Source organism: Notamacropus eugenii, chromosome 2 (genome assembly GCF_028372415.1).
Source record: "Notamacropus eugenii isolate mMacEug1 chromosome 2, mMacEug1.pri_v2, whole genome shotgun sequence".
NCBI lineage: Eukaryota > Metazoa > Chordata > Mammalia > Diprotodontia > Macropodidae > Notamacropus > Notamacropus eugenii.
Genome location: NC_092873.1, coordinates 209427586 through 209445774, shown reverse-complemented (window position 1 = coordinate 209445774; position 18189 = coordinate 209427586). Strand labels below are relative to the sequence as shown.

Genomic DNA, 18189 nt, shown 5'->3' with positions numbered 1-18189 from the left:
CTATATTTGCTATGTACTTGAGGTCATGGTAGGGCTCTTGCACCATCTTTAGCTTATCTACCCACTGGCAAGAAAGTGATAGGTAATACAGTGCGTTCAGTGCTAGGCTTGAAGTTAAGTAGACCACAGTTCTAATCCTCCCACGGATATGGATGAGCAACGTGATTAGGCAATTCTGCAGAGACATATATTAGGAGTAGGATCATTTAACCTCTCTGGGACTCAGTTTCCTCTTTGACTAAATGAAGGAGTGGGACTCAATGGTCACTCAGACCCTTTCCAGCTCTAAGGCTGATCCAGTGACTGTATGGGGCAAAAGATACGTGCCTGTAGAAACAGACCCAAGATTGACAGATCACTTTGGTTTCCTTTTTGCTTGCCAGATAAATGAAACTTGAAAAATGACTAAGTTACTTAAAAGGAGATGAACACATTCCTTATTTGCTTTGGGAAGATCTAATAGATATATGGATCATATACAAAACTGAAAAAAAAGGAAACCTGCACATCTGATGTCATTGATAGCAATGTATCACAAATGAGGGAACAGGAAATATTTCTTGATTTCTAGATACTATATTGGATTAAATGCAAAGGAAAACTACACAAGTTTTATAAAAATACAAGAAGTAAGCTGTAAAGTTCAGGTTAATTCAATTCAATAAATAATCAATTAAATTATAAAGCAACCTCTAGTATTAATAAAGTATTGGGAATGGGTTCTCATATTTTCTAGGCTAAAAAGTAGTGAAAAAACTCCTTTAGCTTCCTTTTATTCCTCAACCAAAACCTAAGCCTATATATGTATAAATGCAAATATGTGTATATATAAATGTATATATGTATATGTTTATATTTATACATATACATATATATGAATATGTATTTGTGTATTGCTCCTGGGAAGATGCTGGCTACAGAAATGTTTTCTACGTTTTCTATGACAACTGTCAGAGTTGTGGTGCACACTCACCTCCCAGCTCTTAGCTGTTGGCTCACTGAAAAAGTTATCGACCATATTCAACTCTTCCTTTTCAACAACAACAAACCCTTGTTCTTTGGCATCTTTTCCATAAACTTCTGGCGAGCACTGAACAAAGAAGGTGTACAAATGATCTACCCTGAAAAACACAGAGAAAAGGCACAGAGATTAGAGACCTGATAGTTTAAAAAAAACTAGAAATTTTGATGTGCTGAACTGTGTCATTCTTCTGCTGAGCAAATCCATTTTGCCAAATGAGGAATGAACTATCAGTTGTGCAAGTTATCACCACCTGAAGCTTTTCAAATTCTGAAAATAAGGCACAATGACAGAAATCAGCAGAGAAGATGTCCTGCCTGAAATTGTTATATCTAGCGATTCACTGCTGTAGGAGAGTGGCACCATTCATCAGCTCTAGAAGGAAAAACTGAGGGGCCATGTAATAAAAAGTTGGAATCCATGAACCCTTTACACCAAATGTGGCACTGTTTTCCATGAAAGTGAGAAGTATGATCTGACCAGGGAACAAAGAGATCATGTTCAGATGAAAGGCTTTCTGTGGGTCAAGTATATAATCATTTTCACAAAACATTTTTGATGAAAAGATAAGAGTGAATAATATTAGGTGAGGCTTTATTACAACCATAAGAAAGGCACTTTGACTTCACCGGGAAATAAATTTAACTCATTTCTTATCCCTCCCTTGCTTCTAATTTTTTTAATTAAATTTTTTTTGTAAACAAAAATTGATTTTTTTCTCTTTTCCATTTTCCTCATCTTTCCACCGAAAAGAAAGAAAAAACAAATACCCTGGAACAAATATGCAGGGTCAAGCAAAGCAAAACAAATCCTCACATTGGTTATATTTTCATTCTGTACTATGATTTCATCACCTCTTTTGTCCTTGGGGTGGGTAGCATGCATCATCCTTGGTCCTCTGGAATGAAGGTTGGTCCTTGATTTGATCAGGGTTCTAAAGCATTTGTCTTTATAATGTTGCTGTTATTGTAGAAATTGTTCTCTTTATCCCTCGCTTTTTAAATGATGGAGGACATTAAGGTTATGGAATATTCTATTAGGGTTTAATCAGTTCATACTGATTCATTTTAAGTTTATTGTAATATTTTTGCATAAAAGACATTTAGCAGCTTGGAGGGGAGAAGGGGGGAGAATGGTGCTGGTGCTATCTCCTTCATAGTCATAGGTTTTAAAAACCTTAGAGTATAGGGAGGATTTTCAACATTAGAACACCAGCTCCTGACCACAACATTACTCAAACTATCTCCTAATGCATATTTAATGTCTCCTAAAATTAATGGAAGTTCTACTTCTAATAAAATATAGACTGTGACCATAACTAAAAATATTTAGCCTACAAGTGAAGAATCCAAGAAAGCCAGCTTCCTCTTCCCCACATAACTCTAGGTTCCTCTACCAAGGTCCCTCACTGACCTAGAGTTAGTCTTTGCTTTGGCCATTGTTGACGCTACTAAGGACTTTTACATTATCCTTTTCTGGTGTCTCTAACCAGGGCTATCTTAGGGGCAGACGGACAAAAACCACAGGTTAAAGAGGACAGAAGGAAGAAAAAGAGATCTTTGGTAGTAGCACTGTCATGGTAGCACCTATTCTAATTCTACATAATACAAGTACTGTGTTCTCTCATCCCTGGACATATCCTACCTTGGCAGAAGCACCTAGCTATTTTTTCAAAAATGTTTGATGTACAGAAGTATCAGTTTTATCCTGGTATGCATCACCTTTTCCTAAGTTCAAAGACACAAATTCATGTCCAAGCAACCCTTCATTTTACAGATGAGGAAACAGAAGCACAGGAAGGCTGTATTTTGCCCAAGGTTACACAGGTCCGAGTCACACCAATGCGGCTAAAGTAAAGTAATGGGAAACAATAGGTACCATTGGCAGGCTGAGGTATAACCATGGCAGAAAGAACAAAGACAGGAAAAAATAATGCAAGAAAGATGGAAAGAGATGAGGAAAAGGGAAGAGATTAAAATGACAAGATACATGTGGTCAGGAATGGTACCATGGTACTAACAATGGCTTCAGGTGTCACTCCCTAGCTCTAATGTCATAGGTAGCTTATCCTAGACCAATAAACTCAATTAGAGAGAGAGAGTGAAAAGTAGTTACATCAATATAGATTTAAGAATATAATATCCAATTGAATATCACAAATCCTTTTTAAAGACCAGTTAATGGCAATGGAGTGGGACTTCAGGGGTAGAGTAGGACATGACTAATTTTGGAAGAGAATTAAGGGAGATGGAGAGATCAGAAAAGCACAATGTGAAGTGGGCAACCCAGAAGGGAGCATTTATAGGGTAGATGTAGCCAACTCTCAGATTGTCCTGAGTAACACAGGGTTATGGTGTAACATATGGTCTTGGCATGATTACTCTTCAAAATGAAAAGAATGGAAAGGGGCTATTTGCACCCTGGCTCTCTTCTCCCCAAAAAAGCATTACAATTCAATTGATAGCAGGGTTGCTAACTTTTAAATCTAAGGCCTCTGGGTGAACAGGATGAAGAAACCATGTTTCCTCTCCTATCCCACCTTTCCTTCCCAATATTCTGGGGTGGTGATGGAGCATTTTGATTTTAGTTCAGAAGCTTATTTCTTGCACTTATGTTCTTTTACCATAAGGGTTTCCTTAGCAGATGGGTAAGGTCATTACCTAATGGTCCATTACCTAGTCCTATGATCTAAAAGATGTTGTTTCCCATTCTGGTCTGTAGATGGCCTCAGAGTCCTGGTTTTAATCAGTCTAAGAGGCAGAACCCAGGTTCACTTTTGGACTCTAAATCCAAGGTAATCTGCTTTCTTAAAGTAAATAAATTTGTATATCTCACATATCCTTTCTCCCCTCTTGCTGTTAGTCTTAGGGAAAAGAAATAAAATCTTTTAAAATGTTGTCTGCAAGAGAGTGTATACAGTTGTCTCATATTCTGCCACTTCACACTACATTTCTAGGAATTTGCAGAAATACCTAAGTGACCTATATTTTAGGGGGAAAACCAGAAAGGAAATATCTGTGAATGCTATGGTTGAGTTCCTAAAACCACATATTTCCAGTCTTAGTGCCTGCTTCTCATCTTTGAGAAAAAAATTATAGTGAGAAAATAACTTACATTTTTTATAATATTTTGAGGTTTGTAAACTGCTTTTTCCACAAAGACTCTGGAAAGAAGGCAGTATGTGCATTATTTATTTCCCAGTAGAATGCAAACTCCTTAGGGCAGAAATCATCTTATTTTTGTCTTTGTATCCTAATGGCTAGCATAGTGGCACTAACATCCAGGTACAGGGGCTCTATATATGTTGGTGGTTAAGAAGGGAAGAAGTTGGAGCCAGAAGTAGCAATTTTTTTCACCCAGGTTAAGTGGCACAAAATCTGCCTCATAAAGGGGCATACAAAATGATCTCAAATAAACTTTTCAAGGTAAATTCAGTTGGGGGTGTGGGAAAAACCCTAGTAGTAATAGGTGGAAATTCCATGACACTGAGGTCAAGGGGTGAGAGCATGGGGTAACAACTCACTTGGGATATAGCCAGGGATGTGCTGGTCAATGTTTAACAAGCAGCTCTCAAAAGAAAAAAAAAGTGTGCATGACACATTATTCAGTTTAATCTGCATGACTAGCGTTTTCTCTATCAGTTTCTTCAGTCTAGAGCCAAGGATGGGGAACCTTCAGCCTTGAGGTTAATAAAAGGATCCCTTTAATAAAAGGATTTGTTCTGTGAAGTTTGGATTCAATCAAAGGGTCATAGTTAAGGACCTGCAGGGGCTACGTGCGGCCCCAAGGCTGCAAGTTCCCCACCCCTGGTCTAGATAATCAACAAACACAATAAATTAAACCCCGATTTGCAGCATTCGCATATTTCTAATGTATAAATGGCTTTCAATGCAAATGTAACAACTGGCTTTCCAGAGCCTGTATAAGTTGGTTCCAGAACACTTGGATATAGTCTACTGCTGAAAGAAGTACACTATCTTGTAGCTTCCTCCTTTAATTATTTTTGTTAAGTGCTAAGCTCTGTTGTTTCTATGTTGCTGGGACTAGAACATGGGTATCCTGAATACTTATCTGGTGTTGTTTCCATCTTAGCGTCCTACTCCCATTCCATAATAATGAAAGTGGTTTGACTGGTCGGATCAGATAGACAGGAGCAGTATCCTAGGACAAATCAATCATGGGAACCTCTGCATCTGTACTGACAAATGATGACTTTCTGACTACTCCTTACCTCCTCATCTCTCTCTGTTCCTATTTTAATGTTTCCTCAACCTTAGAAGAGAACTGTAATTAATGCAAAGCTTCTTTTTCATCCAGTTGTGGAGAAAAGTTGCATTCCCTTCTTTGGATATTGAGAATTTGATGATTAGTTTGTCCTTTGTATTTCATGGTTAGGGTCACTAGGAAAGTTTTAAGCAACAGTGAAATGACCTGGATATTGTCAAGTCCTGGTATTGATGATTTGGGTATAAAGAAGCATTTTATTTCTAAACTTGGTAGCTGAACTTCTGTAATGGAAAGAATTTTACATAAGAGTGTTCAAATCCCCACATGCTAGCTATGACTTTGAGCAAGGCATTCAACCTTTTGAGCCTATTTCTTCATCTATGAAATATCAGGATATGACCTTTACCACAGCATTATAGTGATGCAAGCTCTTCAAAGTACCAAAAAAACCTGACTTATTATTAGCCACGAGAATTACATCAGATTTCTGTGCTACTTAACAATTCATTGTTATAACACAAACAAGTTGACCACCTATTCTAAATATCTCTAAATTAGAGTGGTCACTTTTACTTTTTGAAAGATTTAAGTAATACTGAAGGGGAGGAGGAAGATCAGTTATATATACCAAGAAGTACAAGGTAGGTCACAATAGTGAGGACATGATCTTTATGTGGGTTACAATAGTGAGATCATGATCTTTGCAGTGGTCACTAGACGCAGGATAGGAAAGTCAGTTTCTACCCAACAGTTACTGATTTTATCTACTATTTACTCAATCTGATATCATCAATAAGAACCTTGTACTCAAGTGGCCTCTAAATAAATTTGAATGCTCAGCTAAGTTCCTGGAAAACAAATTTAAAGCCAAAGGGGATTTCAGAGAAATTTTCCAGATGAGAAAATTAAGGCACAGAGAAGTCAGGTAAGTAATAAGGTCACAGGCAATAATAAGCAGCAGAGCTAGAATCTGAACCACTCTCCTTTGGCTCCAAATGTTGCTCCCTTTCCATGACACTAGTGATGAAAGATGGTCTAAAGCAGAAACTGAACTCATAAGCTAATATAATGAAGAAAACTGGCTAAACAATCTTTCTAGGTGGCATCTGTGGCAAAGTAAGGAATCTTGGCAGCATAAATCTTTGGATAGATTATTGGTGTAATATTAGGTTATAAGTTTCTTGAGGACAAGGATGATATCATGTTTCACATTTGCATCCCTAGAATCCAGTACAATGCATAACATATAGTGGTATGATATTTACAGAATTTTAAAAGTAATGTTCCACCTATGTTTCTGGGATTTGTAACCAAATATAGCCAGGAGATGCTGCTTTTGAAAGCTTCTTAAGCTTCTTACAAACGCCAAAGCAGGATGGTAATGCTACATCAGTGGTTCTAGACTGCAAAACCATACCACCAATACCAAAAGTGATCTCACTGGGTCATATATCTTTGAAGGTCAAAGGACTGACCACATACCTGTCCTGTATGAAAAAAATTAAGTTATAATGTGTTTGAGATGATAATTATGCAAAGGAATATAATGCTTTTCAAAGTGGAATCAATTTAACCATAATTTTGCATTCTCATTTTCCGCAGGTATATTCAAAATATAGGTTTATAGTTACCAAAGAAGGCTACCAAAATGATGCTGATTAAGAGAGCCAATTTAGAGAATGAAGAAATACTGTTTTCTGTTTAAAATAATGGAACACATTTACATAAAAATTCATGCGAGTCTTCTATTTTGAAAAGAAATCAAGTAAAGCAAAAACTTAAAAGTCAATTTAATACTTGCATAATACATAAGACAGATTGCTAGTGGGGCAATAATTTACTCAAAGAGAACTTTTGATTTGAAAACTCACATTGTCATCTAGAATACTTTTTCTATCCAGAATCATAACTTTGTTGTTTGGTTGTGTCCAACTCTTTGTGACCCCATTTGAGGTTTCCTTGGAAAAGATACTGCAGTGGTTTGCCATTTCCTCCTCCAGCTCACTTTACAAGATGAGAAAACTGAGGTAAACAGGGTTAAGTGACTTGTCAAAGTTAGTAAGTGTCTGAGGCTGGAATCGATGGTTTGAAAGCCTCCAAGAATTACCAGGAACAGACAATTCTCACAGACTTCTTGATTAGTGCTAATCAAGTGTTACTAGCAGTCTTCCCATCTTCCTGGGCAGGAATAAATCCACAATATAAGTGCTGCAGTGGACAGAGTGCCAGGCTTGAAGTCAGTAAGACATGAGCTCAAATCAGACCTCAGGTAGTACTAGCTGTGTGGGCTAGGGCAAGTCACTTAAAAGCTGTTTGCTTCAGTTTTCTCAACTCTAAAATGGGGATAACAACAGTATCTATCTACCAGTGTTGTTGTGAGGGTCAAATGAAATAATAATTGTAAAGTATATTTAGCACAGTGCTGACATGTAATAAGCACTATATAAATGCTAGCTAATATTATTATCAAAATATGATATATGTAAGCTATAACATTAATATAATATTTAACATGGTGTTAAAATAATTCTCATGTTTTTAATTCTATGAAACAATATAATGGCTCCTAAGGTCTACTTGGTTCCCTCCTCTTTGGGGACTTTATTTTGATGAAAATTATGAGTTTGGTCACAATTAGTCTGAGCACCCCGCCCCGCTAAGGCAGTTTCTCAGGCCTAGCAGAGATTGAGCTCTCTGCCTAAAGTTGCATTTATATCTTTAGTTAAAAACCTGGTGCCTTTGCAATTGAAGGCAAAATTCAGTTTACTGGAAACATCTGGATAATGAAGAAGCAGCAGTGTGTGTGGACAGACAGGAATTGAGAGGGGAATTTGGGGAAAGAGCTGACCTTTTCAAGGGACTTCCCACAGCCTGGCTCTCCCAGGAGACAGCTGGTGGGGCAGCAGATATAGCACTGGGCTTGGAGTTAGGGAAGTGCTGAGTTAAAATCTAGCCTCGGACACTACTAGCTACGTGGCCTTCCAACAATTCACCTAACCTCAGTTTCTTCAACTGTAAAGGAATAGCCCTTACTGTGCAGGGCTGTTGTGAGGCTCCAATGACATCTGAGAGATAACTCTTGATTGCCTCCTTCCCTCCTGTCCAAGTGCTGTGGAGTCAGTTAATCCCTTCCATCTCTCTTTCTTGCCATAACTCAGTCCTGCCTAGTCTCTCACACCATGGCTTTGATTGATTGATTCAAGGAGGTATACAGGGTTTATTCACATTCTGATCATTTAATTTAATTAAAAAGTTCTCTCATTTAGAACAAGGCAGCAAATGGAATATTCTGAATTCTTCTCTTATTATATGTGCCTTATATATTAACATTTGCTATTTGCATATATTATACATATTCTAGATGCCTCATAGTGTAGTACTGTATATTGTATACTAGACAATAAATTCTTCTTGAATGAAAAAAACCTCACACATAAACAGCATAGAGACACACAATATAATATTCTACCACGTTTCTCCCAAAGTTTATGAAGTATTTCGAACTCATTGAAGGGTATGAAACAGTAACTTTGGGGGATAAGATCTTTTGCAAAAATAAAAAACCAAACTCAATCTGGCAATTGGATGCAAAATTAGGTTTTCTGTTTTGGAGGTAAAGGGAAGGCAAGAGGAAGAGACAATAAATGCTTGTTAACTGACAAAAATTTTTATTAAAAAAAGATTTAAGAACTCTGATCAACCATGATTTCAGAGGAACAATGGTGAAACATATACCCCCCCCCCCCCGCCCCTTCCTAAGAGAGATGTGTTAGAATCAGGGTACAAAATGAAATATATTTTTTTGGATCTGGCCAATGCAGGAGTTTGTTTTGCTTAACTATGTATATTTTTTACAAGAGTCTCTTCTTCTCTGTCTTCTGTCCCCTACTTTTTTTTTTTTTTTTTACAATTGTGAAGGGGAGATGGGACAAGGAGAAAATATATTTTCATTAATTGAAAAAATGAAATTAAAAAATTACTGAGATAGGATTAAATATGTATCAGTTTGTCTTGGTGTTTGATTTAGCCACAGAGTGGTGGAATGAATAAAGAACTAGCCTTGAAGGCAGGAAGACTGAGGTTTAACTTGACATACATAGGTTATGGTAAAACTTAGCAAGTCACTTAATATCTCAGTGGTCTAGGCAAGTCTCTAAATTCAGAGAAAGTGGTCACCTACATTGCTAGGGGGGATTCCTCACTCAAATGTTCCCTATACCAATGAAATTATAGGTCCAATTCCTATCTCTATACTTAAGGAAAAAGTCTGGGGATAGAGACCCCGCACCATTTCCAAGGTGTTGCTATGGTCTTACTCTAAAGCACTATACAACTTCCAGTAGCCCTCTGAAGGTCTGTGAAGTTTTTGATGCTTATGAGGAATAGAGCTGACTTCCATTTAATACTAAACCCTTGGAAGGAGATATAAGAATCACAATAATAGATATCTGGGAATGCCAAAAGTGGCTGCTTAAATGTCCACCTAGCTGAATGGCCCTGAACCTATTCCCAAGCTTTCGATTAGCTTTTAAAGTGACCATTCACTTGGAAGATTTTGTATATTACCATAAATACCAACTCTTAGCAGCTAGGTTTAGTGAAAGGTGATATGGTGGAGCAGATGGGCGGGATGGGGGGGTTAGGGGGGGTTCTTCTCACTCTCTATTTCCATTCTCACTATCCTACTTCATGATAGTGACAGGAAACATCTAAGACTGAAAGAAGCTCCAAACCACAATATAATTGAGGTAGGAACAATCCATTTCATGGGTAATACCTTGGCAAAGATATTAGAAAAGAAAGGACAAACTTTGAAAAGAGCATCACAGAAGAATGAAATTTCACATACTTTTCAGGAAGCCTAAATCAAAAGAAGGTTAAGTTATGTGTCAGAATTATATTTAAGATGGTAAAAATAAACTCCTTGAGGACCAGAGATTGTTTGGTCTTTCTAATTCCAAAGCATAGCACTAGATCTGACTCAATAGTAAGCATTTAGTAAATAGTGGTTAAATCAGAAGGTGACAGCATATCCCAGAGGAGAGGTACAAAGAGAATCTAGTGAGCAGGGTGACTACTTTTTGTTTAATTCCCCCAGAATGCAGCTACAGTCACAAAGGCAGGCAGGCAACAAATAGTTATTAAGAGCTTAGTAAGTGCCAAACACAAAGGCTATGTGTCATAAAGATCACAAAGGTTCTAGACAACATTAAATCTGGAATAGAAAAGCAAGCAAACATTGTGGGAATATCAAATGGGAGTCAAAAGGGAATGGGAGAATTTGCTTTAATAGTGAGGTGCACCACAAATTATTTCTGAATAGCTTACGATTAAATAGTTCTAAGCATCAGGAATACCAAACTAGATGCTAACACTAGAATGCCTCTTTCCCTCTCTCTGGTTTTACACTTCAAAGCCACAGAACTGTCTGATCCTTCCAGCACATAGTTAAACATTTTCCCCAGAGGTACTATGCTGTATACCCTCCTCCCAGGGGGGAGTACCCTGTGCCTGCCAAGTACCTGACAAATGACAGATTCCTTCAATATTGTCATAAATTGTAGAGTAGGAGCTAGAAGGGACTTCAGAGGTCATCTGATATTCTACTGACCAAAACACCAAGAAGAAAACTTTGAGAGATTCTGAAATTTTTGTTGGGGGAACTATTTTGGAGGGGACCCTTCTCATTTTACAGATCAAGAAATTGAGGCCCAGATAGGTTTGGTGACTTGCTCAAGGTTATATAGGTAGCAAACGTCAGAGGTGGAATCTGAGCTCAAGTCCCCTGACTCCAAATTTAGCACTCGTTCCATTATCCCACACTAACTGAAGGTGAAAGAATATTTCCAAGAGTCCCATAATATTCCAAGCCAGTCTTTGGTTAATTAAAAATTAGTTTGAAAAAGAAAACTAAATTTGTGTGGTTGTTTGCTAGACAAAGACCAGTAAGTTACTGCAACTATAAAATGTAGTAAAATGGAATTCCTTTAGTGACCCATTTTCTACATACCACAACTCCCCGCCCCCCCCAAAAAAGATGTTCACTATAAAAGATTTCTTGTTAACAAATGAAACTGAAATGGTTACTGGCACGGATCACACCATATTGCTGGAATTATTCTGTAATTATTACCATAAGTGACTTTAGTAACATTGCATCATGCAGGCAGGCCCTAGCATGTAAAAGATTTTACTTTAGACATTAAAATTGATGGTTTAAAAAACCCTGCCCACATCTTCAAAAGCAACCTTGTTCACAATGATGGCAAGGACCCCAGAATAACCTGCATAAATCCATTTTAACCCTAGTAGCTGAATTAAAACCTAGCAGTACAATAAAGAAACCTAATAATTAGAAGTTTTTACAATGAATTTCCAATGTGAAGCTCATTCCAAGCTCCAGCTTTGAATGTGAAAACAAGGACTCACAACTCTCCTTTTTCTGCATCATTTTTCCATCCAGTCATAGTGGCTGAGTCAAAGTGATGGACAATCAAATGGCAGCACAGACAGGACTCCAGGCAGCTGGGTTTGTTTGTTTGTTGTTTTTTTTTTGAGGTGTATAGATGGGGGAGACAGAATTCTGTTAGTCCAAACAAGGAATCTGGCCAGGATGTTAATTCATTTGTCTTGCCTGCTGTGTTGGTCTTTAAATATACTACAGGGTGAAGAATATTAAAATAATTTACTCTTCCTAAGTCTGGTCTTCAGACACTTACTAGCTAGCTGTGTGACCCTTGGCAAGTCACTTAACCCCATCTGCCTCAGTTCCTCCTCTGTAAAATGAACTAGGGAAGGAAACCACTCCAGTATCTTTAACAAGGAAACCCCAAATGGGGTCAAAAAGAGTCAGCTGTGACTGAAAATGATTCAACAACAACAAATTAAAAAAAAAACTACACTAAACAGACTCATTCTATTTAGCTTAAAATGCTTTTTAAAAAAATGACAGGTAGATCTGCTCACAACATACTAGGGCAAAACAAGACCCAGTCTTATCTCATTGATATACTTCAGTGCTACATTAAAAATAAATCCTTCCTTGAAGTTTTCCAGGACAAACTAAAGATGACAGATACTACTGAAATGAATCTGATCATGTATCTTAATCTGTAGAGAATTCTTCCTTAACACTAGACCTTTGGCCTGGCCTAAATTTTCAAAAACATCATATGAAAGGCCATTTCTTTCAAATAGTTCCTACTAAAAAATGACAAGATATTATATGAATTGATACAAAGTGATTGCAAGTTTAAGGCTGAAGTATGAATAAATTTGCTTTAGGCGGATGTATTCTATTTTATCTTTGGGTTGGTACATGGTCCCTAAAGTGCTTTAAGACTTTCAAAGTCTGTGATTCTATTAGTGAATTAAGATTGGGAGAGGGGAGAGAAGGGAGAGAGAGAATCTGTGAGCTAATGACTTGAAAAAGTACTTGCATATATATCACTTTTTCTATCAGATAAAGGCAAGACAGAAAAATACCTTCAATTATATAACCTACTTTAAGAAAACTTTCATTCTTGGGCATCTAGGTAGCGCAGTGGATAGAGCACTGGCACTGAGCTCAAATCCAGCTTTAGACACTTACTAGTTATTTGACCCTGGATTAACTCAGATTGCCTCCAAAAAACATTAACCAAAGAAAAAACTTTCATTCTTGAAGACAAGTTCAGGATACAACTTTCACACACTCTGTCCTTTAATTTCATCATACAAAATTCTTAGCATCCTCTGTAGAGGAAAATAATCAGATTACTTCTCTGCCACACCTCAAGATATAAGCTAGTATAAAACTATGAATCCATAAGCCTGTTCTCTAATTTTTATAAAATCCTTATGGGAATGATGTTTTTGAAGATGGTATGAGGGAAAATTAAAATGGGAGGAGATCCAGTTATGCAGAAAGCTTGGGGAAAGAGACGCTCTAGATGAACATACACCCACAAAGGATAAGCAGACCTAGGGAACAAACCACAGGGGTCTTATAGTAGAACATGGACAATAACTGTACAGAACCAGTGGATGGGTTGTGATAAGCAACCATGGTTGAAACATTCATTGAAATATATTCCAGGGGAGGTGAAGTCAATATGGTGGATAGGTGGGACCGTGAATAGAGTACCAGCCCTGGAGTCAGGAAGACATAAGTTCAAATCCAGCCTTGGGCACTTGATACTTACTAGCTGTGTGACCCTGGGGAAATCACTTAACCCCAATTGCTTTGCAAAAAAAAAAAAATGACTAAACAAATTCTAGAGCAGCAGAATCCACAAAAAAATGGAGTGAAACAAATTTCTAGCCTAAGACATCTTGGAAAGTTGGCAGGAAAGGTCTGTTGCACCAGGGTGAGAGAGGAGTGTGGTTCAGTGCAGGCCATGCCAATGCAGACCTAGCCCCAGCACACCCAGAGCAGGGCTCAGAGCCACTCAATCACTGGCAGCAGGGGCAGTTTCCGGACCTCTCAGCCCACAGGCAACAAAGACAGCTTGGAAGTTCAGCAGGAAAGGTCTGTCACTCCAGGGAGAGAGTGGAATGCAAACCAGTGCAGGCATGGCAGCACAGCCCCAGTCCCAGCCCCAGCAAAACAGCAGCAGGCTTTGGCAGTGACCGAATCAACAGTAGCCTCGTCAGCAGCTGCTTCCAGAGCTCTCACCCCACAGATGATGAAGGGGTCAAACAATGAGCCATAAGGAGATCACAGGGGTCTTTTTGCTAGCACTGAGGCAAGACTCTGCTGCTTTGCCCATACTTGGACTTGGATCCCAGTTGTGGGTGGTAGTCCCAGAGTGAGAAAGAGCACTAGTAGCATAGCAGAGCTTGCAACCACTCTGGAGGGCGGACCCTCCTCACAGCAGAAAAGAGTGGTCACAAATAGGCCAGAACACAGGCCAGGAGAGGAATAAACACCTCTCATTAGATCATACAACCTTCGAAGAACTGAAAACTTATAGGTCCCTAGCAGTATCTTTAAAAACAGCTGCAAAAAACTCCTGAAGCTTGGGGTGGTGGTCTTCCACTCTGGAAGCAGAGCCCTACTTTAACAAGTACTAAAAATTAAAAAAACAGGCTGGGAAAATGAACAAACAATGGGAAAAACTCTGACTTTAGAAAGTTACCATGGTGACAAGGAAGATCAAAACATATACTCAGAAGAAGACAACAGAGACAAAGATATCCAAAACCTCCAAGAAAAATATGAATTGGTCTCAGGCCATGGAAGAGCTCAAAAAGGATTCTGAAAATCAAGTAAGAGAGGTAGAGGAAAAACTGGGAAGAAAAAAGAGTGATGCGAGAAAACCATGAAAAATGAGTCAACAGCTTGGTACAGACAGAAAAAAATACTGAAGAAATTAACATTCTAAAAAACAGACTAGGCCAAATAGTAAAAGAGGTCCAAAAAGTCAAATGAGGAGAAGAATGTCTGCAATTAGGAAGATCTGAGTTCAAATCTGGCCTCAGACATTTATTAGTTGTGTGACCCTGAGCAAATAAGGAAGGAAGGAAGGAAATGCCAGATTATTACTTAAATATTTTCCCAAGATTATTCCTTTTAGGGCTATAATTTCTTACCCAGATCACACATATTTCTTACTTCTCAATTACCAAAGCATATGATTTCAGTTCTAGAAAGAACTTCCATCTAGCTTCAACAGCAACAGGGAAAACTGAAGCCAACTGATAAGAATTGACTTGCCTAAGGTCCTACCTAGAGAGGTATGGCAGATCTAGGTCCAGGACCTAGATCTTTCCAAGATCATAAAAGGTACTAAATAGCTTGGATAATAGATGGAGACCTGGAAGGTACCTCTGAAGTTATCTGGTCCAACTCCAGGAAACTGAGGCCCTTGTTAAGACACTTACTTGCCCACAGTTATGCAGGGAACAAACAGAAGGGCCATGATTTAGACAGATTCTCTGACTCTAAATCCAATATTTTGGAACCTTTACATTTTCCAGAAATTAAACAAAAAATTTAAATCTGGGAGCAATACAGTTAGAAATGGTAAATATGGAATGTTATACCCATAATAAAGTTTTTCATTTGTTTTTTAAAAATGGTATTTTTAGAGAATTTTTATATATCTGTACTATTGGCAGATACTGCCATCATCATTCCATTGTATCTGAAGTTTCTCTGCTGTATGTTTTAATAGGTTTAGCAGGTTTAATAGGAACTGTGTATATGTTGAAATGAAAAGAAAAACTTCAACACAGATCAACTCAGTCTCAAGAGAATGTCCTTTCAAACAAAATTCAATGGAAAGAGAATTTTTCAAATCTTATTCAAGAACCAGGCTAATAAAAAAAAAAGGCTCCAAGGTACATTTCCAATTTTGTATTGTTATCAACTTACCTTTCTCGAGGAACTGCAAACCAGTACTCTGGTTGCTTTCTTCTCTTGCCAAACTGTTGTACCATAGTCGTGCTATGGGTAGCAAAGGATTTTCGCATGGGTTTTCCCACTTTGATACACAGAAACATTGGTGGTGTCTTGCTCTTCTCCTCTTTTGATGGAAGCATATCTGAACCATATTAAACAATTTTTTAAAAATCCAAATACTCTAATGATACATAGTAACAATTCAGTTTTGTAGCCTGAGTAAAATAACAAATATTTTAAATAAGGAGTCAACAGATACTGTTTGTTTAATGTGATTTTAAAAACTCTTCTTGTACAAAATTCTTTCAATAATTTAATTACATATACCAGATCAGCATGAAGGGACATTCTGATAGCGTTAAAATACAAATTCCCTTACGAAATTTTTTTTTTTTCTAACAGCAGGACTGGCTTCTCTCTACAAGCTCCTGGAATAGCAATATAATAAAGCTATGCTTCTGGTGAATGTGTAAACTATCCTAATATTGTTTTCCCAAAGATTCACCTGAAAGATTCATAAAAGATGAGGAAAGATGAAGAAATAAAATACATTTGTGCTATACTTATTCATATATGTATTTATGAACATTATCTTATTTATTAGAAATAAAAGGTTAAGAACTGCCTTGGGTAGCCCATCACTTGCTGTGTGGTACCCTGAGTTGCAATTCACTTGGATTGATTAAAAACCTAAATTTTGTCGTAAAAAGAAAAAAGCACTGCCTGGATTAGATTATAATTGAGATTACTAATCTAAAGCTAAGTGGATAAAATCTAAATGGATTAGAGAGTAAACTCTAATTGTTTAGGATTGTCTTTCTTTTTCCTATTTGTATTTCCAGTGCTAATAAATGTTTGTTGATTACTGAATAAAATGACTCTATGCGTGTAAATAATGATAAGATTATGACCTCAGAAAATAATAGGATCATAAGTATAGAGCTACTACAACCTTTTTATTTTACAGATGAAGAAACTGAGGTCCAGGGAGGCTAAGGGGCTATCCCAAAGACACACAGGTAGCAACTGTCCAAGATGGGATGTTGCATTACAGAACTGAAAAGTTTTCAGAAAACTATTTTGCATACTTTTATTATCTAAGCTAATCAGCTAAAGTTCCTTGAAAGGTAAAAAAACAAACTGCCTTCCCATTTCTCTGCCTCTCCCCCATTCCTATCTACCATGAGCAACTTCCTTCCATCCTAGGAATTGGATGTCCAGCACCAATATATAAACTCATCTTTTAACCCTAAGGGATAAGATGCTGTATTAGACATAAGAATCTCTTTCAATATTGGCAGTATTGCTACTGTTGCCATGTATGTAGCATTTGGAAAAGTAAAGCAGACACATACACATACACAGACACACCCTCTAACCTACCTTCAATGGGTACCTGAATTCTCTTTAACAGCCACAATCTGATTTCTGATTTACTATCCACCTGTGCACCTTGGCAGCTCTTGTCCAGAGAGGATTCCAATGAGGCATCCAGAGACTCTTTAATTATCCTATCTTCCGTACGTGGACCTAATTTCGATGAAAATGGCTCTTTTTCATAGCCTTTAACTGGCTTCTTGCTGACTTCAACAAGTGGTTCATTTGCCTGAGGAACTGAGCTACTAAGAGTAATATCTATGCCTAAAGGAAGATTGCTTTTGCCATCACTAATTTCTGCCTTTTCTAAGTTTTCAAATAACTGTGATCCTTCCTTGTTTTTATTAAGGTAAAATTCAATAAGTTTAACTTTATCTAGATCTTCATGAATATTCAACATTGATTCCATCTCATTTAGGGGAGAAATGGCTTGCTTGTTCCCTTCGGGTCCTACATCTTGTTTCTCACAAGTTTTTAAATCCAAAGCACCTTTTAGCTCAGTATCATACTCTGTTCTTGAAAGATCCAACGCTGGCTGGTTCAATATTTCTAAAGTGGAACTAGTTCCTTGTGATCTGGCCTTTCTGGAATCCTCTGAGTCAAAAGAAAGGCATTCCTTTGGAATTTCCTTTTTATCACCTTCACCCTCAGTTTGGGAAGAAAGTTCTTCCAGGTCAACAAAGTCATCATCTTCCCCTAAAAGGGAGTTTTCTTTGGTTCTAGAATCCAATGCAGTTTTTTCCTTGGAGGATTCCTTAATGTCAGCAGTCATAGTACCCAGTTTGTTAGGTTCCTCCATGGAAGATCCCAAGGTCTCTGATTCCTTTAGAATAGAACTGTCAAAGGGCTTAAGAAGATTGTAATCTGTTGACTTCTCCAAAGGTTTTATTGACTTGGAAATTAGGGGAGTAGTAGTTTCTCCATTCTGCAGCCTTTTTTCTTTATTGAGAGATTTGAATTTACTGAATGGATTTATATCCTTTTCAGAAGCCAAGTCCTCCCACTCTCCAGGCCTGTACAGAGGACAAAGATCCTGTGGTAGGTCACTGTCAGGAAGAAATGGTGGATGCACATGTAATGTTAAAAAACAAAACAAAAACAAAAATGGAGGAAAGGAAAAAACAAAAACAGCAAACAGACTCAACTCAAAAAAAGAATAACTAAAATATGTTAAAATGAT

At 37.6% G+C, this 18189-nt stretch overlaps 1 protein-coding gene across 5 annotated transcripts in view; it reads right to left on the bottom strand.

The window, feature by feature from the left end:
- The window catches only part of NCOA7 (nuclear receptor coactivator 7), a 182817-nt gene that overhangs the window by 16520 nt on the left and 148108 nt on the right, over positions 1-18189 (bottom strand). For 4 of the 5 annotated variants that reach the window (XM_072643225.1, XM_072643224.1, XM_072643226.1 and 1 more), the window contains 3 exons: positions 17016-18055; positions 15606-15774; positions 974-1121 (listed from right to left, as the gene is read on the bottom strand). In XM_072643225.1, coding sequence (XP_072499326.1) covers positions 974-1121; positions 15606-15774; positions 17016-18055 — 1357 coding nt within the window. The remainder of the gene's footprint in view (positions 1-973; positions 1122-15605; positions 15775-17015; positions 18056-18189) is intronic. The other variant, XM_072643228.1, reaches the window with a different exon arrangement.